At 35.9% G+C, this 21498-nt stretch overlaps 1 protein-coding gene across 1 annotated transcript in view; it reads left to right on the plus strand.

The window, feature by feature from the left end:
• The window catches only part of LOC104621557 (TBC1 domain family member 22A-like), a gene marked incomplete at both ends in the record, with an annotated part of 102247 nt that overhangs the window by 46085 nt on the left and 34664 nt on the right, over nt 1-21498 (plus strand). Inside the window, one exon of the mRNA XM_010288075.1 lies at nt 14910-15037. Coding sequence (XP_010286377.1) covers nt 14910-15037 — 128 coding nt within the window. The remainder of the gene's footprint in view (nt 1-14909; nt 15038-21498) is intronic.

Here is a 21498-nt window from a genome sequence, read left to right on the forward strand (position 1 = left end):
GATGAGAGAAAAATATTTTTTGGGTAGCTTAATATTTGATAATATCCTTGGAAAGATTAATTACACATACTGTGAGTTTTTCTTGTGCCAGTGCTTACCATAGCAGATTTCGGTTGGCTGGCACATATTTACATCCTGAATATTTGATAATGCTCTTTGTGCCCTATTAGGATGATACAGTATTTTCAATGTTCAAAAACTAAGGTCACGAGGAAAAATGTTTATGTAATATTACACTATAAATGTAAATGTATGTAAAATTTTTTGTGTGGATGTATTTTTTGTTTAAAATGTAAATGAATATGAAAAATATAAGGTGACAATTCTGTATATAAGGTAGCAAATTTTTTATAGTAAAATTATTTTTTAAGCAATGTATTTTATTACTTGAAATGAACTACTTGTAGTGTGACTTTTTATGTCATTTTATGCTTATATCAATATTGGTGTCTACATTTCAATAATTTATAGAAGCAAATAATTGTATATTAAATAAATTGCATAATTATAATGCCTATAAATAGACTTCCTGAACTTGGTCGATGAACATTTATATAAACAAATTATTTAACCAAGTTTTAAAAATGTAAAATACCATTCTGATAGTAAACTTCATTGTTTTGATTAATAAAAATATTAAATATAATACATATATTATTGTTTCTTTTCTAAGAAAGAAATGCTGAAAGCTTATTTGTACCTTCAGTGCTTTAGGGATATAGTTAAATAACTTTTCACAGTGGTTAGGTTTGGAAGGCATTGTTTTTAAGGCTTTACATTTAAATTTAAAAAGAAGACAGGCAATTGTAGCAAGTAAATGTGTTTTCTTAAACTGTGCTTTGCCAGGCTTTGTAACCAAAAGTGAAGTGTGGGTACAATTTTTATCTGATTTAAAATAATTTTCTCAGGCCTTTATAAGACTGTACTTAATAGGACATTGTTGAAGTAGTTCCACATCAAAAACTGTAGTTGTTTATTTTTCTGTCTAAATGTAGATCCAATTTTTTCTTCAATGTTTTTTGATCTAAATTTTATAGTATTTAGTAAAGGAGGGAACCAATATAATGTATATTTTGCTTTGAGCTATATGTTATGGCAGATATTTGAATCAATGTCTGTAAATGTAGATAACTGCCAAGATTTTTTAGAAATTAAGATGGATATGTAACAATACCTTTTCTGGTATTGGTAGTTGTCCAAACCTCTACTCTTGCCTCTGTCTATCTAAGGGGACAGAGCCAACTTAGATCAGGCTGTGTAGAGTCTTGCCCTGTTGAGTTTTGAGTAACTCCGGGAATGGAGCTTCCAGAACCTCCTTGGGTAAGACTGTTCAAGGGTTTGACTGCTGTCACTGTGATAATTTTTTTTTTTTAATATAAATAATTAGAATTTTTTTTATGGAACCAGTGTCCACTACCTTTAATTTATCTGTGTACCTCTGAGAAGAATCTGTCTCCGTCTTCTCTACATGCTCCTGCTACATAGTTGTAGCTGTTCATAGACTTTTCTTTTTAAGGCTGAACGAACCCAGTTCTGTCAGCCTCCTTTCATGTGTAAAGTGCTCCAGCTTCACAAGTACCTTGGCTGCCCCCCACTACACTTGCTCTTGTATGCCAGTGTCCCAGAATTTGACATAATGCTGTAGACATGTTCTCACAAGTGGTGAACACCGAGGAAGAATCACTTCTCCTGACTTGTTGGCTTCTCTTGCTTAGAAAGCCCAGTGTACTCTTGGCCTTCCTTTCTGCAAGGACACATTGCTGACTTGTGTACAGCAGGTCCACCAGGACCCCCAAGTCCTCCTTGGCAGAGCTGCTTTCCAGCCAGTTGGTGCCTGGTCAGCATTGTTGAATGAGACTATTCCATCCCACATGTAGGATGTTTGCATCTCCTGAACTTCATGAGGTTCCTATCAGCCATTCCTTCAGCCTTCCAAGGTCCCTCCAAATAGTAGCCCTGACTTTCAATGTCAGCCACTCCTCCCGATCTGGTATTATCCACAAACTCAGAGACTCCACTCTATGCCATCATTAGTTGTTAATAAAGGTGTAGCACAGTATTGACCCCTGAGGGATGCCATTAGTAATTGCCTGTCAATTGGACTTCGTACTGCTGATCACAATCCTTATCATAGTTATATTGTCCAGTTAAAGTTTTGTATAGTAAAAGATATGCATTTTTTAATATTAGGGCTGTCTCTTTTTGTCTAAAAGACTGTCCAGTTACTTTCTTTTGCCAGAAAAATACACCAAAGTACGTGTAAGATGAAAATTAAGTTTCAGTTGTTAGACAGGCAATGGTGGATATGTACTGCTGTCATTTCATAAGATTTTGGCTGCCTCAGATAAGGGATCCTGACCTGTTTGGCTTTTTGATGGAATCATGACATAGTTTGATTAAATTATATTTTCTTGTGCTTTACTCTTGTCCATTTCCTTTTGCTTTTGTCTTTTTATCTTTATAATGGGTGTGCTATACTGTAGCTAAACGGAAATGTATGGTTTATATGAATGCAGTAACTTTGTTTTTAAAAAAGAAATCTCATGATCTATATTTACTGTAAATATCCTAAGTGCTAATTAAGATTATTGTGAAAGAAAATAATATTCCTGTTGCTGCTGTGTCACATTATTTTCTTAATGCTGGGTAACTGCATGGTGAAGAGAATCTTAATGTAATAAAGCAGCTGCATGAGAGGATGAAGCTTGTACAGCTTGTTTGCTAATAGTTACGGATTACTAGTGTATGAAAAGTGATGTTCGCCTTTCAGAGTGTTAATGCATTATGTGATTCAAGCAACCTTCATTAACCCAGCCTTATGGATCACAGCGCCTCTCGAAGTAACTGTCCTTGTGTGTATACTGCAGAATGTTGCAGTAGACTTCAAACAGCCAAGCTACTCTGTTAATTTCATCATAATCTCAGTCTGTTTACACTCCAAAAAATAATTTTGATGAATCATGTGTTTAATGGAATTTTTGAGTTTGTTAATAGAACATTGCTATAGACCAGATGGAATTTGAAGATAAAGCATTATTCAGTCTCATTTATCTCCTTGTCATCATCATTCAGATTGTTCTGGGAATTATACAAAAATATTGAGAGGGAGGTTCAATAGATAGCCCAATAATATAAGGAATCTGTTATAACTAATTATCTTTTCTGTTTCCTGTAATGTCAGTAGAGCTTTTCTGCTCGAAATCATGAACCATCTCTCATGGTTTGTAAAACATCATGCTCATGTGACATGCTGTCTTCCATTGCTACTTCATTTATGCTTGAAAGCAAAGAAATGTGGTGTTTCCAAAATTAACTCAGGCTTTGTGTTGGTAGGTGTTTAGCATTGGGCTTGTTTCATGCTTGGGAGAGTCTCAGCTTCTTCAGTTTACTGTAAGACATCGGGTAATTACATTAGAGTTTGAAGTAGCCTTTGGAAAAGACTGAGCATTTGTAGATAAAAGTAGTCTTGGGTTTCCATAAACATTGATAAAAGATGTTAAAATTGCATAGTGTTCTCTCTAAATGAGCAAGAAGGCAGTTGTAGCAAAAAGTAAAACAGCCATGTCATCATCATTCAGATTGTTCTGGGAATTATACAAAAATATTGAGAGGGAGGTTCAATAGATAGCCCAATAATATAAGGAATCTGTTACAACTAATTATCTTTTCTGTTTCCTGTTATTTATGTTAGCTTCTCATTAGCATTACAGTAAACTATAAAAGCAGTATCGACAACTCCACTTAATATAAATATTCTGCATCTTCTGTAAAGGTAAGTTTGGGAAGTTTTTCCCCCTACATCTTTTAGATGCAACCCCCTGGAGTTGTTCTGTGTTATGAATACCCTGAACTGTGCTTATGTTTTCTTGTAGTTAAATAAATTCTGTGTTACCAGTATTCCAGACTCTTCACCAGTCTTCCTGTTGAATTGGCCCTTGAATCTCAGTAATAAGAAATGGAAAGATAAAAATGCAGAAAAATTATAAAAAAACCCCACAAATCTGTTACTGTATATATACAGCTGTTACTGTATATATTTTTCCCCTTCTTTTGAAAACGGACGTAATGGAAAAATACCTAAGAACATAAAGAGAGTGCTGCATTTTCACTTTCCCATAAAGAAGTTCATTTAGACTTCAGTTATATTTTTCAAAGGTTCAGTAATATTTCAGTATTTCTGCTGTGTCCACTATGAACACATCATCTGGCCATCTGTTTTGGAGAGTTAACGACAGGTATTCTTACATATGATACTTTAATTGGCACATTTTCTGGTTTATTTCCAATTTAATATTGTAAAAACAACATTTACTATTTTTTCAATACAAAGGAAGGTATTTTTAGTGCAAAATTGAAGTTGTTTTATTTGAATTATTTTAAAGACTGATTGTTTTAATAAATACTACATAGTAACGTTTAGGAAAATGTTTTTACATATGCCTGGGTACAGTTAAAATGTTCTTTCACCTTTTAAAACCATGTTATATTAAGAATTTTACAAGTCTTTTTTTACTGCTGCCATATTGTAAGTGTGTTTGTTTCATTCACTTCAAATTAATACAAATTAAATAATGCATTGTGTTTCAGTGTTCTGAACAAATTAATCATGGCTCCACTAATCATACCTTATTTACTTATTTTTGTCTTAGGTTATAAATGTCTTAGTTGTGTGCAGTTCTCTAGACAATGCCACAAATAAGGACTTGTAATAAAGTACTTTCATGTCATGGCCTTAAATTTATACTTTGCATATATTTTTGCTATTTATGCACATAAAGATTTTAAATATGAATGTTTTGTATGTATTTATATGTGCTGTGTGTATACATGTGCAGGTGAAGTTCTCCATGAAATGCAGTGAATTAAAAAATTTTCATTTTTATATGTAGTTTTGTTTACCCACAGTGAAAGAGCTTATTTAATTGCAGCATTCTGTGTACTTCTCATGCTTTGAAATATGTGGTGTAGATGTGTCTAAAAGGTTGGTTCATATCATTCTTAATATTTATGTATCATGTTATGATTTCTTATTTAATTGGACATGTTTATAGAAAAAACATCCTTCATTAGAATAGGGTTAGTGCCGGTGGAATTATCCTTTCTAATATCTGAGCTGAGCTGAGTGTTCTTCCTAAAGTTTTAAATGCCCACACTTCATTTGAGATTCATAGTTACTCCTCTGAACATTGAGTTGGTGTTTGGCATTCAGTAGGCTCTTGTCCCAAGAGATAAAGATGCCTGTTCTCATAGAGCTGTCCAGTGCCTCAAATACAGACATTTCATGGTTCTGCTCAGAACTTAATTTGATATGATGACTTAAGCCCAAAAAGTACTTAGAGATAATATTGAGTAGTTGTGATACTCCCATAGTTTCTAAAAGACATTCAGTTTTTGTGCTGATTTAAAAAATTTTTAAACTGCAGAGAAAAACTGTTTTTCTTTTTTGTTTAGGAAAATCTGAATCTCATAAAGGCAAAATACTACCAAGACTAATACAAGTGATCTGTTCAATATACCTGGGTAGATAGAGATTAAGTAATTTTGTTTTTAATTTGAATCTTGGGTGTTCATACAATGAACTGATGATGAAACTGTGGCATTTTATCAATCTTTGTTACATATTCAGTCATGCTAATTTTTTTTTTTTTTAGAGTATGGTTAAAAATACTTAATAGTATGTGCAAAATTATGTTCATATTTATATTGTAAAGCATTTTACTGACGTCTGTAATTTTGAACTAGGATTGTATTGAAGTATCTGGAAAAAAGAGCTCTAATTGTAATTGTTGAAAAGACTGGTATTCTTTAACTATGAGGAAGCATTTTAAATTGGAAATGGAAATAGAATTTATTTGACCTTACTGCTGTTGAAAATTAGTGATTAATAAGGACCTTCTCTGTTTTGATGCATCTTTATATGTCAGATTGGTGCTGAAACTTATTAAAAACCTTGTAAGCGTTTCATAATTGTTTTCATTAATTTGTGTCATAAAGCTATTTTTTATTTTAACAAAGCCATCTTACTTAGCTCACCAGTTGTTTTTTATCTGATTTTATGGTTGTAATTACTTTATTATACTTTAATCCACTCTTAAGTGCTGTTCACTGAGCATTGTAATTTTTTAGTATCTTTTAAATCATTTTTATGTTTTACCATGGAGATTACATTTGTATGCTATTACAGAGTTCAGAGATCTTAGCAAGAGTTGAGACCGACTGTAAAATCATTTGTAAATTCCTGACCTCTGTAAGCACTTTAACTTTTAAATAGCCAAAACTTACTATTTTCATGGGAAATTAAAAAAGGAAGAAAAAGGACACTTAACGTGATGGGGAATTTAAAAAGTGTTAGGCATAAACTCTCTTATGAATGCACACAGTTACGTTTTAGAAGAACGTGCTGCAGAGGCCCAGTGAATACTACCTGGAAGCAGAAGAGTTTCGTCAAACATATTTCTCATTGTTGTTTGTTGCACTTTGAATATTATATTCGAGTCCCACCTGGAAACATGGAATGTATTTTTAACTTTTTGCTAGAATGGTAGCTCTTCCTTGATCGCTACTAACTGTTTTTCCTAATATTTTCCTTAATTTTGCACTGGATACCATAGAATTGCTACTTGCATTTGATTCCCTGAGGCAACTAGGTCTCCTGCCCTCCTGCCCCTTTGGGATCAATGTCTTGGGCTTTTTAGTATTGGAATATTGGCTGTATCTTTTGTGTATGAGGAAGATATTTCTCAGTGATAGCTACTAGCTGTACATTTAGTGAGCGAAATTCAAATAGACCGTTATAGCTAAATTTTAGGCCATGAGGAGAACATAACTTGGTAATATTCCTGGCTTTGTGCCAGTCATCTTTTAATTTTGTACAGGAATTTTTGTATTTTTTAAATGCTTTTATTGTAATTCTTACAATGGATGATTTTAGCCAAGTATAAAAAGCAAAGTAATTCTGGAACAAGGTATAATCAGCATGTAAATCTCTTACTCAGATCCGTACTATTGTTTGAAGCAGAATTGTGTATAATAATAAAATCTTGTCTTCAGGTGCACATTTATGATCTTTTGAACATCTTTTTCAGTCACCAGGAACTTATTTTGTTATTAAGGTATATTAATACCAATTAATATACATAACTAATAGTAATTCATTGCCAAGCTGTAGTCTTGACAGAATTACTTTTGTTCAAACTTTTAATTTAGGTTGGGAAATTGTGAGCCTTAGTCTGCATCTGGCATCATCTGGTGTTGAGATTTTACTCCAAACTCTTACCTTTGTTTCCCATAAATATATGGGCTTTGAACAATGTAGAAATGATTCAGGAGGAGAGGGAATGAAATACAAAATTTGCTTTCGGTAGGAAAAGTACTCAAAAAGAAAGCAGTCATCTACTGATGACAAAGTTCCTTGTTTTGGGCAGCAACGTTCAGTATGTAGAAGCTGTAAGTTTAGGGAAATGGCAATGTTTGAAGAACCTAAGTGTAGTAGAGAAGATGTTAACATTGTTTTACGGTATTGTCTGTATGGATAGTACACACGAGCTGGTGATGGGTATGTTGGTTGTGGGGTCCCTAACTGAATGAATGCAGTGGTGTGAACTGCTCCATGTTAATTAACTGTCTGTGAGTCTAGACTGGAGGAAAACGTGCTGCAAAATGATGGGAGACAAGCATGGATGACCATATCTGTATGGGGCTGATGCAGTCAAGGGGATGCTTGTTCCCTAAGGACATCTGGAAGCTTGCAGGCAATACTTATGAAAAGCAGTTTTATCAGATGTTTGTGGTAACTCAGAGGTGAACCTGAAGCTGTCATGGCTTTTGAGGAGGTTTTGGTCTCATGAGTGCAAGCTTGCAGGGACAGTCCGTGTGAGTAACATAGTTTCTAGTAAGCAGTGTTCCTCTAGATCGTGTAATTTATGTGTATATAAGAGTACTGTCTTTTTTAATAGCTACCCACACTTTTAGAAGGTTCAGCTGGGTAGAAATAAATGCATACTATACTGCTGCATTAAAGTAGAATGAAATCTAGTTGATTGGTTGCTTTGCACAGTTAAGAAAACAGTACTAAAGTTTTGTAGATGGAAACTAGTACTTAGCTGTCAGTCAAGCGTCAAGTCACAGCGTTATGAAGAAACTAGAAATACACTGTTTACTTAGATTGTACGTAACGTCTCATACTTGTAATGGGGTGGGCCATGAAAACTTTTCTGTAGTAAAGAATTTGCAATATTGCACAAGGAGAGAAACATCATTGTTGCCTACTCAATGTCACACAAATTGTGTTAGTGCAGTTCACTGATTTTAATTGAATGGTCAGACAAGTTCCAGGATTGCAAGCACATTGCTTGTGAATGAATTTCAAGATTAAACCATGTGATTTTCTATTTTAAAATTCATCCTTTTAATAATCAGTGGCAAAATTTAACTGATAATCTGATCTCTCTAGTAAACAGTAAATGTTTGCATGGTAGTGTATGGGAGAAATCTGATCAGCCATGAGGTAATGAAATGTCAAATGTTTTAATATTTTGACTATTTGTCACAGGACATTTAAAAAATTTAAATATGGATTTGCTATAACCTATGTTATGAAGCTTCATTATCACCCTTAACTGTCAAATTGAGCAGGTTAAGTAATAAATAATAATTTCTTCCTACATTTGACCTAACATGGGATGAAAGGTATCTGGATTTTAAATTTAACTGATGAAATTTTTTTTCAAACTGCTTCCTAAGGCAAAGAACATTCTAGCAAATTCCTATCAAGTTCTGCAGCTGAAAACTTTCTTATTGATAGAGAGAAGACAGGAGGAGAAATTTGGATCACACTGGTCTGTTAATAGTGTTTGTTTGTTTTTTTTTTAAAGGTGTCTGGAAAGATGTCAAGTTGTATTTAATAGCAAGAGTTAATTGAAGAAGAAAAAAAAAGTATAAAATAGTGACTGAAGACCTTGAATAAGTCTTAGTTATGCTTAGTTCTGTATCCACTAGGTTCCTCCATAAGTTTATTACCTGCCGAATAAATTTTTTGTTTGTTTTTAAAAATCCTGTTGTCATTCTTGGAATCATATTTTCAAACAGGGAACCTTCCAAAAGAGTAATTAGAGAATTAAAAGAAAGACAGGCCCCTATGTTCATAAGTGTTCTGTAAGATACTTTATGTAGTTCAAAATGAAATGGTTTTAAGTTTTGAAACAATGATTCTTTTGGGTGTCATGCTTTCTTATTAGGTGCCTGTATTATTATCTCTAAGTTTATAGATTACGGTGTTTATTTTTTTCTTTGCAATGTCAGTTGTTTTTAAAAATAGCAAGGTGACTAATTAAATGAAGAAAATTAGACAGTGAAGATTCTCATCTGTAGTAGACGTGGAAATTCTTTTCAGAAATGTGTCAGTGCTTTACACTGTTAGCTGTCTTCCATTATGTTTGTCTCTGAATGATTAGTCTATAATGCTTGCCTTTATTGACATGGTCCAGAAAGAAGAAAAAGCTGCTCGAGTGCCACTGGAAAACAAGAGCGCTCGCATATTTCTATAGCATATTTTCGTCCGTTGAGGAGCAATGCGCAAACATCACTCTGTGTGTAAAAAGCAGCGTCAGTAAGCCTCTGTGGCAAAGGTTAGCTCCTTGTTTTACTGTTCATTTTGGATTGGTCCCAGCAGAGTTACTCTTGTAGCTAGGGTACATTTTTCAAGAGGGATTGTGTGGCTCTTCATGAGAAATACACACTTTTCTTCCTTTCGTTGAACTAAAAGGCCTGTTTATCAGAGATTCTTAACTGCATTTCAAATAATTTTTAGCAATAGGTGCTTTACATACTTACAATGAAATATGTGTAAAATATTGATAAAATGGAGTGAAAAATGAAGTGCCCAGGGTATGAAATATGAGTAAAAAATTAACTTTGAATAATTTTAAAGTGTCAAAACTAGGTCTGAAGCCACATGTCAGAAAAGATTGCTAGGTTTGATAGGAATCTTTAAAAAAAGGTCAACACCAAAATCTAATATTCTGAAGTAATAAACTATACAGATGTATGTGGTGGCACCATACTGTGCCACTGTAATTTGGCAATTCATGCATAATTTTAGTATTATTTTGTGGTTCCTCTTTGCTTATATATAAACTTTCCTAGGCACTCACTCGGACAGTATCCCTCAGTCAGGACAGCAGTTCAGTCATGCTTTAGTACAGCTTCTTTCTGTCCTTACTTGTGGCTTTAGTTTGTGATTCTCTAGTCATATACAACGTTAATTCTGAAACCAGTAATGCGGCATGAGAAGCTGGTGTTAAACATTAACCATAAGTATTTTATATGTATAGGTTCTTCTGCCATAAGAAGCATCTGTTTAAGGTGGCTAAATGAGATCATTCAAGCCAATATATCCAAAAGGTGTATTTATTAAAATTATAAATAGTTACAAATGCTTTTTATGTACAAATACATAGTTTTGGCAGTATGCTACTTTGGAATGCATCTGTATAATGTATTTTATTCTTTAAGCAGAAGACTTGCTTCACCAAAACTTTATATATAGATTTATTCAAAGTATTGGAAAACTTAATAAATGTAATTCTTCTTTCTTTTGAATTTTGATAAAGGGACTGTCTTTTTTAAAAACTGTAAAATAATTTTACTATCAAACTGCATTTTTTTGTAAAATACTTGAAAGCTGAAAGCTGACAGTAATTATATATCTTGCTTGTTCATTGCACACACGTACTTATTTTCATCGAAATGGAAAATTTAAATTTAGATTATGACTGTCCAAATTACCTTTATCAGCAAAATAGCCTCTACTCAAGATTACTTACAAAGTAGGAAGAATGAGCTTTTTTAGTCAGTGCATCTTCTATTCCAGTCTTGCATCAATTGTGTATATAATGCACAGAGTTTAGTAGTCTATTCTTCAACTTGTTTAGACTAGAAAGCAACTTTTGAGAAATTCATTATGCCTATTAAGAACCGTAGTTGAAATATCACAACTGGCACAATTTATTGTTCTTCATTACTTACTTTCAATGGCTGCAAGCAACCAAATGAGATTAGTTTCTGCTGTGTGAAGAACAAAAATATTTGTGATTTAGTAACTTCAGTTAGAAATAAAACTGACTTTTTTTCATCCTGCTTGATGTAGTGGATTATCTAATTATAGAATCTGCAATATAGGTATAGAATCTGCAATATAGGTATCTAAATGTGACATCTAAAAAGTAAATTTAACCTAGTATCTCATTTCAGTATATTTAACTTGCAGGTAAATTTGCCTAGAGCAAAGGCAGACACATGGTTGTAATTCTGTACTTGCCCTGAATAACTAACCTAGTAACTGTGTGCTGGTGAAGAACCAGCTGACAGCTGGGCTCCAAGGGTTGTGGTGAATGGGGCTACATCTAACTGGCGACCGGTCACTAGCGGTCTCCTTCAAGGTTCAATTCTAGGGCCACTTCTGTTCAATATTTTTATCCAGGATCTGGATGCAGGAGTTGAATGCACCATTACCAAGTTTGATGATACCAGGCTGGGAGGTTGCTGTTGACTCTCTTGAGGGACAAGGGGCCTTGCAGAGGGATCTGTATAGATTGGAGCACTGGGCAACCATCAACAATTTATTTAACATTTGAAAATTTAACAAGAACAAATGCCAGATCCTGCACCTAGGACTGAGTAACGCCACGCACAAGTCTAAACTAGGAGAAGAGCTGCTGGAGAGCAGCCCTGCAGAAAGGGATCTGGGGGTGCTGGTTGACTCCAGGCTCAACAGGAGCCAGCCGTGTGCCCTGACTGCCAAGAAGGCAACTGCACCCTGGGGTACGTTAAACACAGCATGACAGTCAAAAGAGGAGATTATCCCACTGTATTCAGTGTTGGTGCAGCCTCATCTGGTGTACTGTGTGGAGTTCTGGGCCCCACCATTCAAGGAGGATGTGAAGGCCCTTGAAAGTGTCCAAAGGACGGTAACAAAGCTGGTGAAAGGGCTGGAAGGCATGTCCTATGAGGAGCGGCCAAGGACTTTGGGCTTGTCTAGTTTGGAGACGAGGAGGCTGAGGGGTGACCTCGTTGCTCTGTATGGGTTCCTGAGGAGGGGAGGTGGAGAGGGAAGTGCTGATCTCTTCTCCCTTGTATCCAGTGATAGGATGTGTGGGAATGGTGCAAAGCTGCACCGGGGGAGGATCAGACTGGATATTAGGAAGCATTTATTTACCAAGTGGATGATCAAACACTGGAACAGGCTTCCTGGAGAGGTGTCAGTGTTCCTGTCAGTGTTTAAGAGGCATTTGGACAATGCCCTTAGTAACATGCTTTAACTTTTGGTCAGCCTTGAAGGGGTCAGGCAGCTGGACTAGGTGATTGTTGTGGGTCCCTTCCAACTGAAAATATTCTATTCTGTTCTAACATTTTAGAAATTAGAGGCATGCAAGGCCTCTGTGTGGAAAATGAAAATACAGAGGCTTCTGAAGCTTACACTGTCTTCAGAATGGGGCCTTCTTACATATAGACTGCCATATTTAATTTTTAAACCTATTTCTCTAAGATTGCAGAACATATGTGGTTACCACATCTGTCTTCTCCTTCCAATAACTTTTCAAGCTGAGGACTTGCTTCATCAGCATGTTACAGAGGCAGAAAAGTGTCTGCTGTGCAGAATTTTATGACTTTTATAAAGCTCATTTGTTGATTATTTAAGAAAAAAAAAAAGTGACCCAGATTAGCAGGGCTGCAGAGGAAGGGCTGCAGAGTAAGCCCAACAGGTAGCTGTTGTGTTTGGAGTGCCGGCTGGATACTCCTTGCACAGGGTGCTCACTTCATGCAGGGCTCAGAAGTAGCTTTGGTATTGAGTGGTGTCTCTCTCCCAGCTGGGGCAGCTGATGAGTTTTGCAGAAAGCCTGGGAAAGAAGGGTGGGAAGGTGATGGGAGGGTATTTGGTTTGTAGAGGAAGGAAGAAGAGAAGGCACAAGGTCTTGAGACTGGAAGGCTGAAGCTATTATCACAAGGTTCTCATGTAATTTTAGAAATAATGACAATATGTAGGCACAATATACAGTGGTAATGCTGTAGTACTTGTTCTGTACACATAATGACTCAGAAGGAGAGGGATTATCCAGGACTTGATGACATCACTTAAAAGAGCACGAGATCATTGCCTCTCCACCCTCATTCTCTACCTTTTCACATCCCATAGCAGCAGTTCCGTCTGTTGTATAGCAGAAGTGTTTAATTATGTGGTTAGTGTTATACATAGAAATGAAATGAATCATTTAAAGATTCACACAGCTTTATATATAGTTGCAACTTTAAAAGTTCCCAGGAGAAATAACAGGTAGTTTTAAGACATGCATAAAGAGTTTTATGTATTTGTCTACACTTTTATAAGAGAAGGACATGACTTCAGGAATGTAGATACCAGGTCTGCCGAAGACTGCTTTAGCCACAGATAGAGACTGAAGAGTGCCATGGAGAAATACCGGTGCTTTATACATTTCCATGTGTATTTGTTTTCAACCACCATTGGAGAAAGGATGTTGTATGTTGTGATAGATGGACCTTTGGTATAATGTGTTGTGACTGGCCTTACCTTTAAAAAAACCTCACTATTGATTGTTTTTAAAATCTAAAAAAAATTCTACTTGTTGCTTCTGCATTGAAACAACTGTATCATATTGTCTGACATTTTCATATAGCCACAAAACATACCTTGAGAAAAAAAATCATTTTAATAACTTCAGTCTATATTATAATTTAGTATAATTTATTTTCTGCTACCTTAACCTGTAGGTACTGTTTCCTCTAACAGTACTACCATAGTCTTGGGATTTTTTTTTTTTTAATTATTTTAGTGCCTTTTTAAATCTTCCCAAGAAATGTGAAATTTGGAAGATCAGCATGTACTCATTATCTTAGCTGATAATACATCTCTGTGAATAATGTGGATAATAGATGATCTGGGCAGCAAAATCTCCCAAGAATGTATTTGCATAAAGACAGACAGTAGGAATGTCTTATTTAGGCTTTAACAAAGACTTGTCATATATTTATGAAAATAAGACATTAGCATTTCTGCAGTAGTTGTCATTTACACCATGCTAATGTCATACTTGAGCCTGTTAGCTAAAACCTGTTAACAGAATATCTGTGATCCTTGTTGGAGGAAAGTCTGCTAAATATATAAAAGCCAAGTAGTAGATTTGTTCTATTAGCTCTAGCAATAACCCGTGCAAGTGATTATCACAGGTTTCAAATAATAAATGTGCTACAATAAGCATGGTGTGTGTGAGTACTGCTTTAGAAAACATTGATTTATACTGATTTTTAGTGGTATTTATTTGTTATATTAAGAAATTATTTAAGCTGCAAATTATTTAAATTTTTTCACCATGTTTCCTACACATTAATCTCACTTTTTTTGTCTCAAGCAAATGCAACCTTTACATGTATTTTCCTTATATATCTTTGCCTTGTTAATTTAATGTTGTCTTCTTTTTATTACCAACACTTTGTTTTTGGAAGCTGTTATGTTATTTGCACTCGTTGTTTATGGAAGTCTTGCCCCCCCAAATCTGTAGCCTAAGAAATTAGTGAGGATATATGTATCTAATCATTTCACTTTATAACTTTGTATATTTTTTGTGATCTTTTCTAAAGCTCTGACCTTAATATTTTCTTAAGGTAGCACAACTGAGAGCAGTTGTTAAGCTGTCTAGAGGCAGAAAAATAAATCCAATGTAATGTTTAACTAGTAGTTTCTATTTTGGGGATTTTCATTCCATTGTTAGAGTTTGCATGCAGCATCAACGTTTTATTTACTTGGGATCGGAGAAGTATTTTATTTTTTTCAAACAGTGCATTTGATACTTAAGGACTTAAGAAAAGTTACAGTAAAATGTTCATTCTGTTTTCAGAACAAGTTCATAGGCACTTGGATCAGCATGAGGTGAGATACTTGCAGTTTGCTTTCCGTTGGATGAATAACTTGCTGATGAGAGAAGTCCCTTTGCGGTGTACCATCAGGTTATGGGACACATACCAAGTAAGTACTTTTTAAAACCTCCATAACTCTGGTAGTGTGTTTAGGACATGCCAGTATGTTTTTGTGTGGTTTTTTTCTTGAACCTTTTGTTATAGTGCTGTCAGAGAATTATCATACTAAGAGAAAAACCCTTCAGTGATCATTACCACTCAGAAACATTTAATGTCTTCAGTCTTCTTGCCCTTCAAAACCAAGCACTTGATGTCATGATAATTTATAGTACTATAATGAACACTCACTCAAAGCATGGGCTAATGTCAATACTCTCTTCTGTCTCTTCAGAGAAGCAAAACACTGAATTGTGCTTAATTGATGCCCTCCATTGATTCTGAATTCCAGGCTTCTTACTGCCCGTCTGCTTAACCACTCAATCCAATACTAGCTTCCAGTCTCCAGTTCTTGATGCTCATCTATCTGTCATGTTTTCTGTCTTACTGTTTGTCCAGACAAAACTCCTTATGTTACTGACCTCTAGTTGAGGTCATTATTTTTCCTCAATAATTTCTTGCCTGACTGTCAGATGAAGGAATTGATATCAGAGAAAAATGGTTTACCTATTCTTAGTTCTGTTACTTGATGTTCCAGTAGCTTCTGGTTGCAATTTTTAGCTATCTATATAAACAATATACTCTTTATCTACTATCTTTGTTGTTGAAGATAATGAAGAAAAAAAAAAGGCAAAAAAATTATTTTAAATTCCATAAGAATTTTCAATTAAATCAATTTAGTAAAGACGGGAATAACTCATAATTTATGTCTTGTGAAGAGATGTAATGTCCTTAAATATGAGTGTCTTGACATCTGCTTGTTATGTAGCAATGTTTAGTTAGTTTCATACGCTGCCAGAATGTCCACTTACACCATCTAGCCAGACCTCTAATAGTGGGTTAAGAATTGCTTGCTATTGATTTAATGAGTCCAGTAAGTTGTTTCATTGAAGTGTGTTTTGTAGAACGGTATCCAAATCTCGTAAGAAAATGTTAAGAAATGAGGGATCTATCAGTCCTACTGTTAATTGGTTCTAAGAGCTGGTATCCTTGCAGGTTTTATTTGGTTGTTCATCTTCAAGAAATTTCTGAATTGAATTTGGCTATTGCTTCCATTTGGGTTTCTTTTATGTCTTTTGTGTCATTGTAACATCTGTTATTCATTTTAATATCTGTTATTACTTGGCATTTTCTTCCAGTGGAAAATATTTATTCTTTATAAGATCTTTCTGATAAAATGAAAGATTGAGCTATTTAAATGTTTCACTGTAGCTAACTTCTCTCATTTAGAATAATTTTTGTTGCTATTGCTGCAGCATTTCTAACTCCTGGAATTTTTTTTTAACCATGCTAATTCTAGCGTTGTATTTGGTACTTGATGATTAGTCTCATCAATGTGCTGAAATCATTAAAAGCTCTTCCTTAATCCAGCTAACCACCCACATGTGTCCAAGGCCAAAACTTTACTTTAAGCTCATCTGGGAGCTATGATTCTACAACAATGTTGAGAAATTTCTTTTTAAAACCAAGTGTGTGGTTATTTCTCAAACTAACTGTTGCCATTCTGAAAGGACAGCATTTCTCATTGCTAGTCCGTAGGCACCTGTCAGGTTACATTTCAATGGGATCCTTATCCATAATAAGTGGTTCTGATTATTTAATTCCAATTTTGAGAAAATTCTGATGTATTACAGTAGTTCTCTATAGTATTTAAAAGCTTAATACTTATGTATTTACATGGGATTTCCAAGTGTATTTTTTAAGTGAAAGTTTCTTATACCTAAACACCTAAGTGGGATTGTTATACCTAAGTAGGATTATATTTGTATATTAAACATGCTTAAGGAGTAATTCTGTGTTTTGACTTGGCAGGTGCAGCAAATCTCTACAGTTTTCTAGGTTTTGTTATTTAGCAGACTGTTCCATGTGCACTGCTTGGTGAACAGTGTATTTAAAATCAGTAAGGGTATCCTAATGTAGATAGTCATCTATATTGCCAACCCTTTTTTGAAACAACCTCAAGCAATTCCACAAGTTGCTTCAGCTTTGCTTATACCAAATTTATTATCAGCCTATAATATGGATCTTATCAACCTTATAATCATAGGATAGTTTTGGCTTGGAAGGGACCTTTAAAGGTCATCTAGCCCAACCCGTTGCAATGAGCAGGGACATCTTCAATTAGACCAGGTTGCTCAGAGCCCCGTCCAACCTGATCTTGAAGGTTTACAGGGATGGGGCATCTACTACCTCTCTGGGCAACCTGGGCCAGTGTTTCATGACCCTCACTGTGAAACATTTCTTCCTTCTATCTAGTCTAAATCTGCCCTCTGTTATTTTAAAACCATTACCCCTTGTCGTATCACAACAGGCCCTGCTAAAAAGTCTGTCCCCATTTTTCTTATAAGGCCCCTTTAAGAACTGGAAGGTTGCAGTAAGGTCTCCCCGGAGCCTTCTCTTCTCCAGGATGAACAGCCCCAAATCTCTCAGCCTGCCCTCACAGGAGAGCTATTCCATCCCTCTGAGCATTTTGCTGACCCTCCTCTGGACCCTCTCCAACAGGTCCATGCCTTCCCTGTGCTGAGGGCTCCAGAGCCGTATGCAGGACTCCAGGTGGGGTCTCACCAGAGCGGAGCAGAGGGCCAGAGTCACATCCTTCCACCTTCTTTGGGTGCAGCCCAGGATATGGTTGACCTTCTGGGCTGCGAGTGCACATTGCTGGCTCATGTCCAGCTTTTCATCCACCAGTACCCCCAAGTCCTTCTCGGCAGGGCTGCTCTCAATCCCTTCATCTCGCAGCCTGTATTGATACTAGGAGTTGCCCTGATCCATAATATGGATAATAAATGCAGTGAACGTACAAGAGCCTGTAAAGTTTTTGCTAAAGTGTTAAGCAATAACATTATAGACTTTTACACAAGTAACTTGTCACTAAGCCATTCTGTTGCATATGATTTCGAACTTAATAATTTACAACTGTATCAGTAGTGCTGTTTTCCAAGTGGAAAACACTTTAAAGATGGAATTTATTCAGTCAGTTCTATATTATCATTCATATTTTTAACTGTAAAGCCTGCTATAGGCCAAAATGTCATTTAGAGATATATTGGTAAAGAAGTTTTTCAGAGTGTCTAGTTATGAATGGACCTGTGATGCTGGATATGAGAGAGACATGAAAAATTAGTAAAGGCAGAAATATAATAGGGGATCTTATTTTTGGAAGAAACTTAGCTTTCCAGATAGAGATGGAAGGACCAATCCTATTAATAATTGTTAAGGGCCTGGGTAGATGCTTAACTGCTTTTCTCATTGTACTCAGCGGCTGATGATGTGGTTATCAGGCTTGCTTTTGCTAACTTATGTATCCTAAAGCATGAAAGTAAGAAAACATGGGGATTCTCCTTAGATTTCCATACCTATGCCTTTTGCTATTTTACTGGCTACTCAGGATGTGCATGTACTGATTTACCCCCCACCCCAGATATTCTTAAATACTGTAAACGGAAATGCCTTTAACTGCAGCGTAAGTTCAGAGAAACGGGGAACTAATGTTGCAATGTAAGTTCAGCCACAGCATGGACTGTAGGCATCCCTATACAGCCAATGTGAGGGCTTTTGCTCAGTCTTTTCTACCTACCTTACGGCTCTCGGGGAGGGATGGGGCATTTTGCAAGGCACTGTTTACAGGCAGCTCTAGTCCCAGTGTGCGGTGTGGTTTGGGCACGGCATAGGAGGGCTGCCAGTGGAGGCTCAGGATGGGTGGGACAGTCAGATTTCTTCATGAGGAACAAATGGGAAGACGAGGTGGGACTGTCGAGTTCCTTCATGTCTGCACCAGGGGTGCGTTCTGGCTCCTCTATTTCCTGCAGAAATCCAGGGTGATGGTGTATGGCTTCCCTCGCCTCCCAAGGATTAGAGAACAGTGGTGTCTCTTGAAAGAGGGGATACTGTTGATGATGTTTTCACAGAAAGAAAGTGTTTTGTCTTCTTTCTCTTCCTCCTTTCCTCATCAAAGCCGAAAGAATTCCTTGTCTCGCTAAGCCGCATGTTTTCCGCTGTTTGCAGTGGGAGGATAAATATTGTGCTGTCTCCAGCTTAAATTCCAGATTGGTCATACTCAGAACAGGCCCCATTTTCTCATGAACTGCAACAGGGGGTTTTCAGGGGAGTAACAGCATCCTTATGTAGTCTGCTGTTACATATTTCTAGCACGATAGATAACTGTTGTTGTCTGGAGTTGTTAAAACCGCATTCTGTCTTGAAATTTGTTGCCATTCTTCCATTGACTTTGGTGAGAATAGGATTGGACCCTTAAATGATGTCCACCTCTCTCAGTCTGTATGGTAGCAAAGGTACTCTGGCTGGTGTCATATCTTCTGTCTAGTTTAGTTTAGGATTCATCAGTAATTTGTTATGCTTTGTGAAGTAAGTCGTTGAACATATAATCCTAAATACCGGTACTTGAGCTAGTTAAAGTTGAGGGGAGGAGAAATTTGGAAATGTTCCCCGATCCTCGCTTAAGTAAATACTCTGGTATTCTGTAACTGTATCTATGAAATCCACTAAAATATATCACTGTCTTCTGTAGCAGAACTTCATAAAGTAGAAAAATTAAAGACATTATGCATCTTGCTTAGAAAGGATATGTTGTGAGAACTTCTTAGCCATAAATATTTAGTTTGGTTTATTCTTTAACCTGAATTGCATTTTAGTGAGAGTGAATTATCCCACTTTTGCACTTGATTCAGGCTTTGCTATTTTTTTGTTGGGTTTTTTAAAAGATAAATGCTGTGAATACCTTGTAAATTCTTTCAAAATAGAAACTGCTTGTTAAGGTACACCCAAGACACACAAATTTTAAATCTGTAGAACTGATTAATGAATGTTCATAGACTTTGTCGAGTGTGAAAGATTCCACAAACCAAATAGTGTAACTCAAGACCCCTATTTTATCTTTTGATTATTTCTTGTTATTTTATCTTATATTTTGTCAACTTTTGTTGGCACAAAGGATTGGTAAAATGAGATAGCCATGATGCCTGAATTATTCAGGATATATAAGTATTAAACATATTTCTGTGGACTGCTGAAATGCAAGTTAGTTTTATATTTGTTCCTTGACAGAGGGGCCTTTTGACAGTAATTTAAAGATTGCTTTTTTTGTTTGAAAGTGGCTTTTGTTGACATCTAACTCTGACTTAAAAGATTCATAGAATCATAGAATAGTTTGGGTTAGAAGGAACCTTTGTCATCTTGTCCAACCCCTCTGCAATGAGCGGGGACATCTTCAGCTAGATCCCATTGCTCAGAGCCCCCTCCAACCTGACCTTGAAGGTTTCCAGGGATGGGACATCTACCACCTTCGTGGGCAACCTGGGCCAGTGTTTCACCACCCTCGTTGTGAAAAATGTCTGTCTTATATCTAGTCTAAATCTACCCTCTTTTAGATTCAACATATTTTATTAGAAATGGTGGGGATATCTCTATGTTCAGTGTCTGTGCTGTCCTATGTTAGATAAATGTTTTAAATGTTTACCATCAAAACCTCAGAAAGTGTCCTTGTTTCAGTTTAAGATATTTTATTGAAGTTTGCATCAAGTTTTTCTTTTGGTTTATTTCATTTCTTAAAATGTGTGTTGTCTTTGAGGCACTTTGAAGATCCACTGTGTTTATGTAGCTGCATACTTCTCTGCTGGGGTGGGGAGAAAGCAATGCCGTTGCAGTGATGGTTTCCATTCTAAACTCTTCATTCTTGACTAGATACCTGTATTGAATGTCAGTGGTTATGTACCAATACTTAGAGAAGAACAGTGTTTAGTTTTAGCTATCAGTATTTTTAAACTGCTTATATATTGAGTTTAAAACTACATTTGATTTCTGGGCAGTTTAGAGCTGGAAGGAAGTCTTTAACAATGCCATCAAATCATCTTGATACAAGATAACATGATGTTATACTGACTGCTGTTTTAAATAGAGTAAGAATTTTTGTTGGCATATAAGTACTTCATTTTATTTACTTTTCATATAGAATGAAGTGCATGTTTTTTTCATTACAGTGTTTTCTTTCTGATCTTAGATAAATTACCTTTTTGTGCTGTTTTTTATGCAGTGATTTCTCTGTGTAAGTAACTCTGTAGTGGTACGTAATTTGGAGAAGAGACACTGGCACAAGTTCCATAGCTAAAAACTTGCTCAGAAGAAAAAAAAAATAAAATAAAAATTGTAGCAGCTATGTATATTAGATATCAATTTTAAATACCTGGTGGTAAGTGCCGTGTGAGTGTTTAGGGTTCAAGTGTGCAACCTAGTATTTTCTCCTGCCAGGAAGCCTTTTTGGTTAGTACCACTTAGCTGACTGCTGTATTGCCAGCTCACCAGTAGGCTGACGTAGTTGAAATGGGTGACATGCTCGGACTCATTGGATGCACTGCAAAACAGGCAGGCGAGATAAGTACTGTTTACAGTGCCCTGGTG

The sequence above is a fragment of the Phaethon lepturus genome, unplaced genomic scaffold, assembly GCF_000687285.1.
Source record: "Phaethon lepturus isolate BGI_N335 unplaced genomic scaffold, ASM68728v1 scaffold7545, whole genome shotgun sequence".
NCBI lineage: Eukaryota > Metazoa > Chordata > Aves > Phaethontiformes > Phaethontidae > Phaethon > Phaethon lepturus.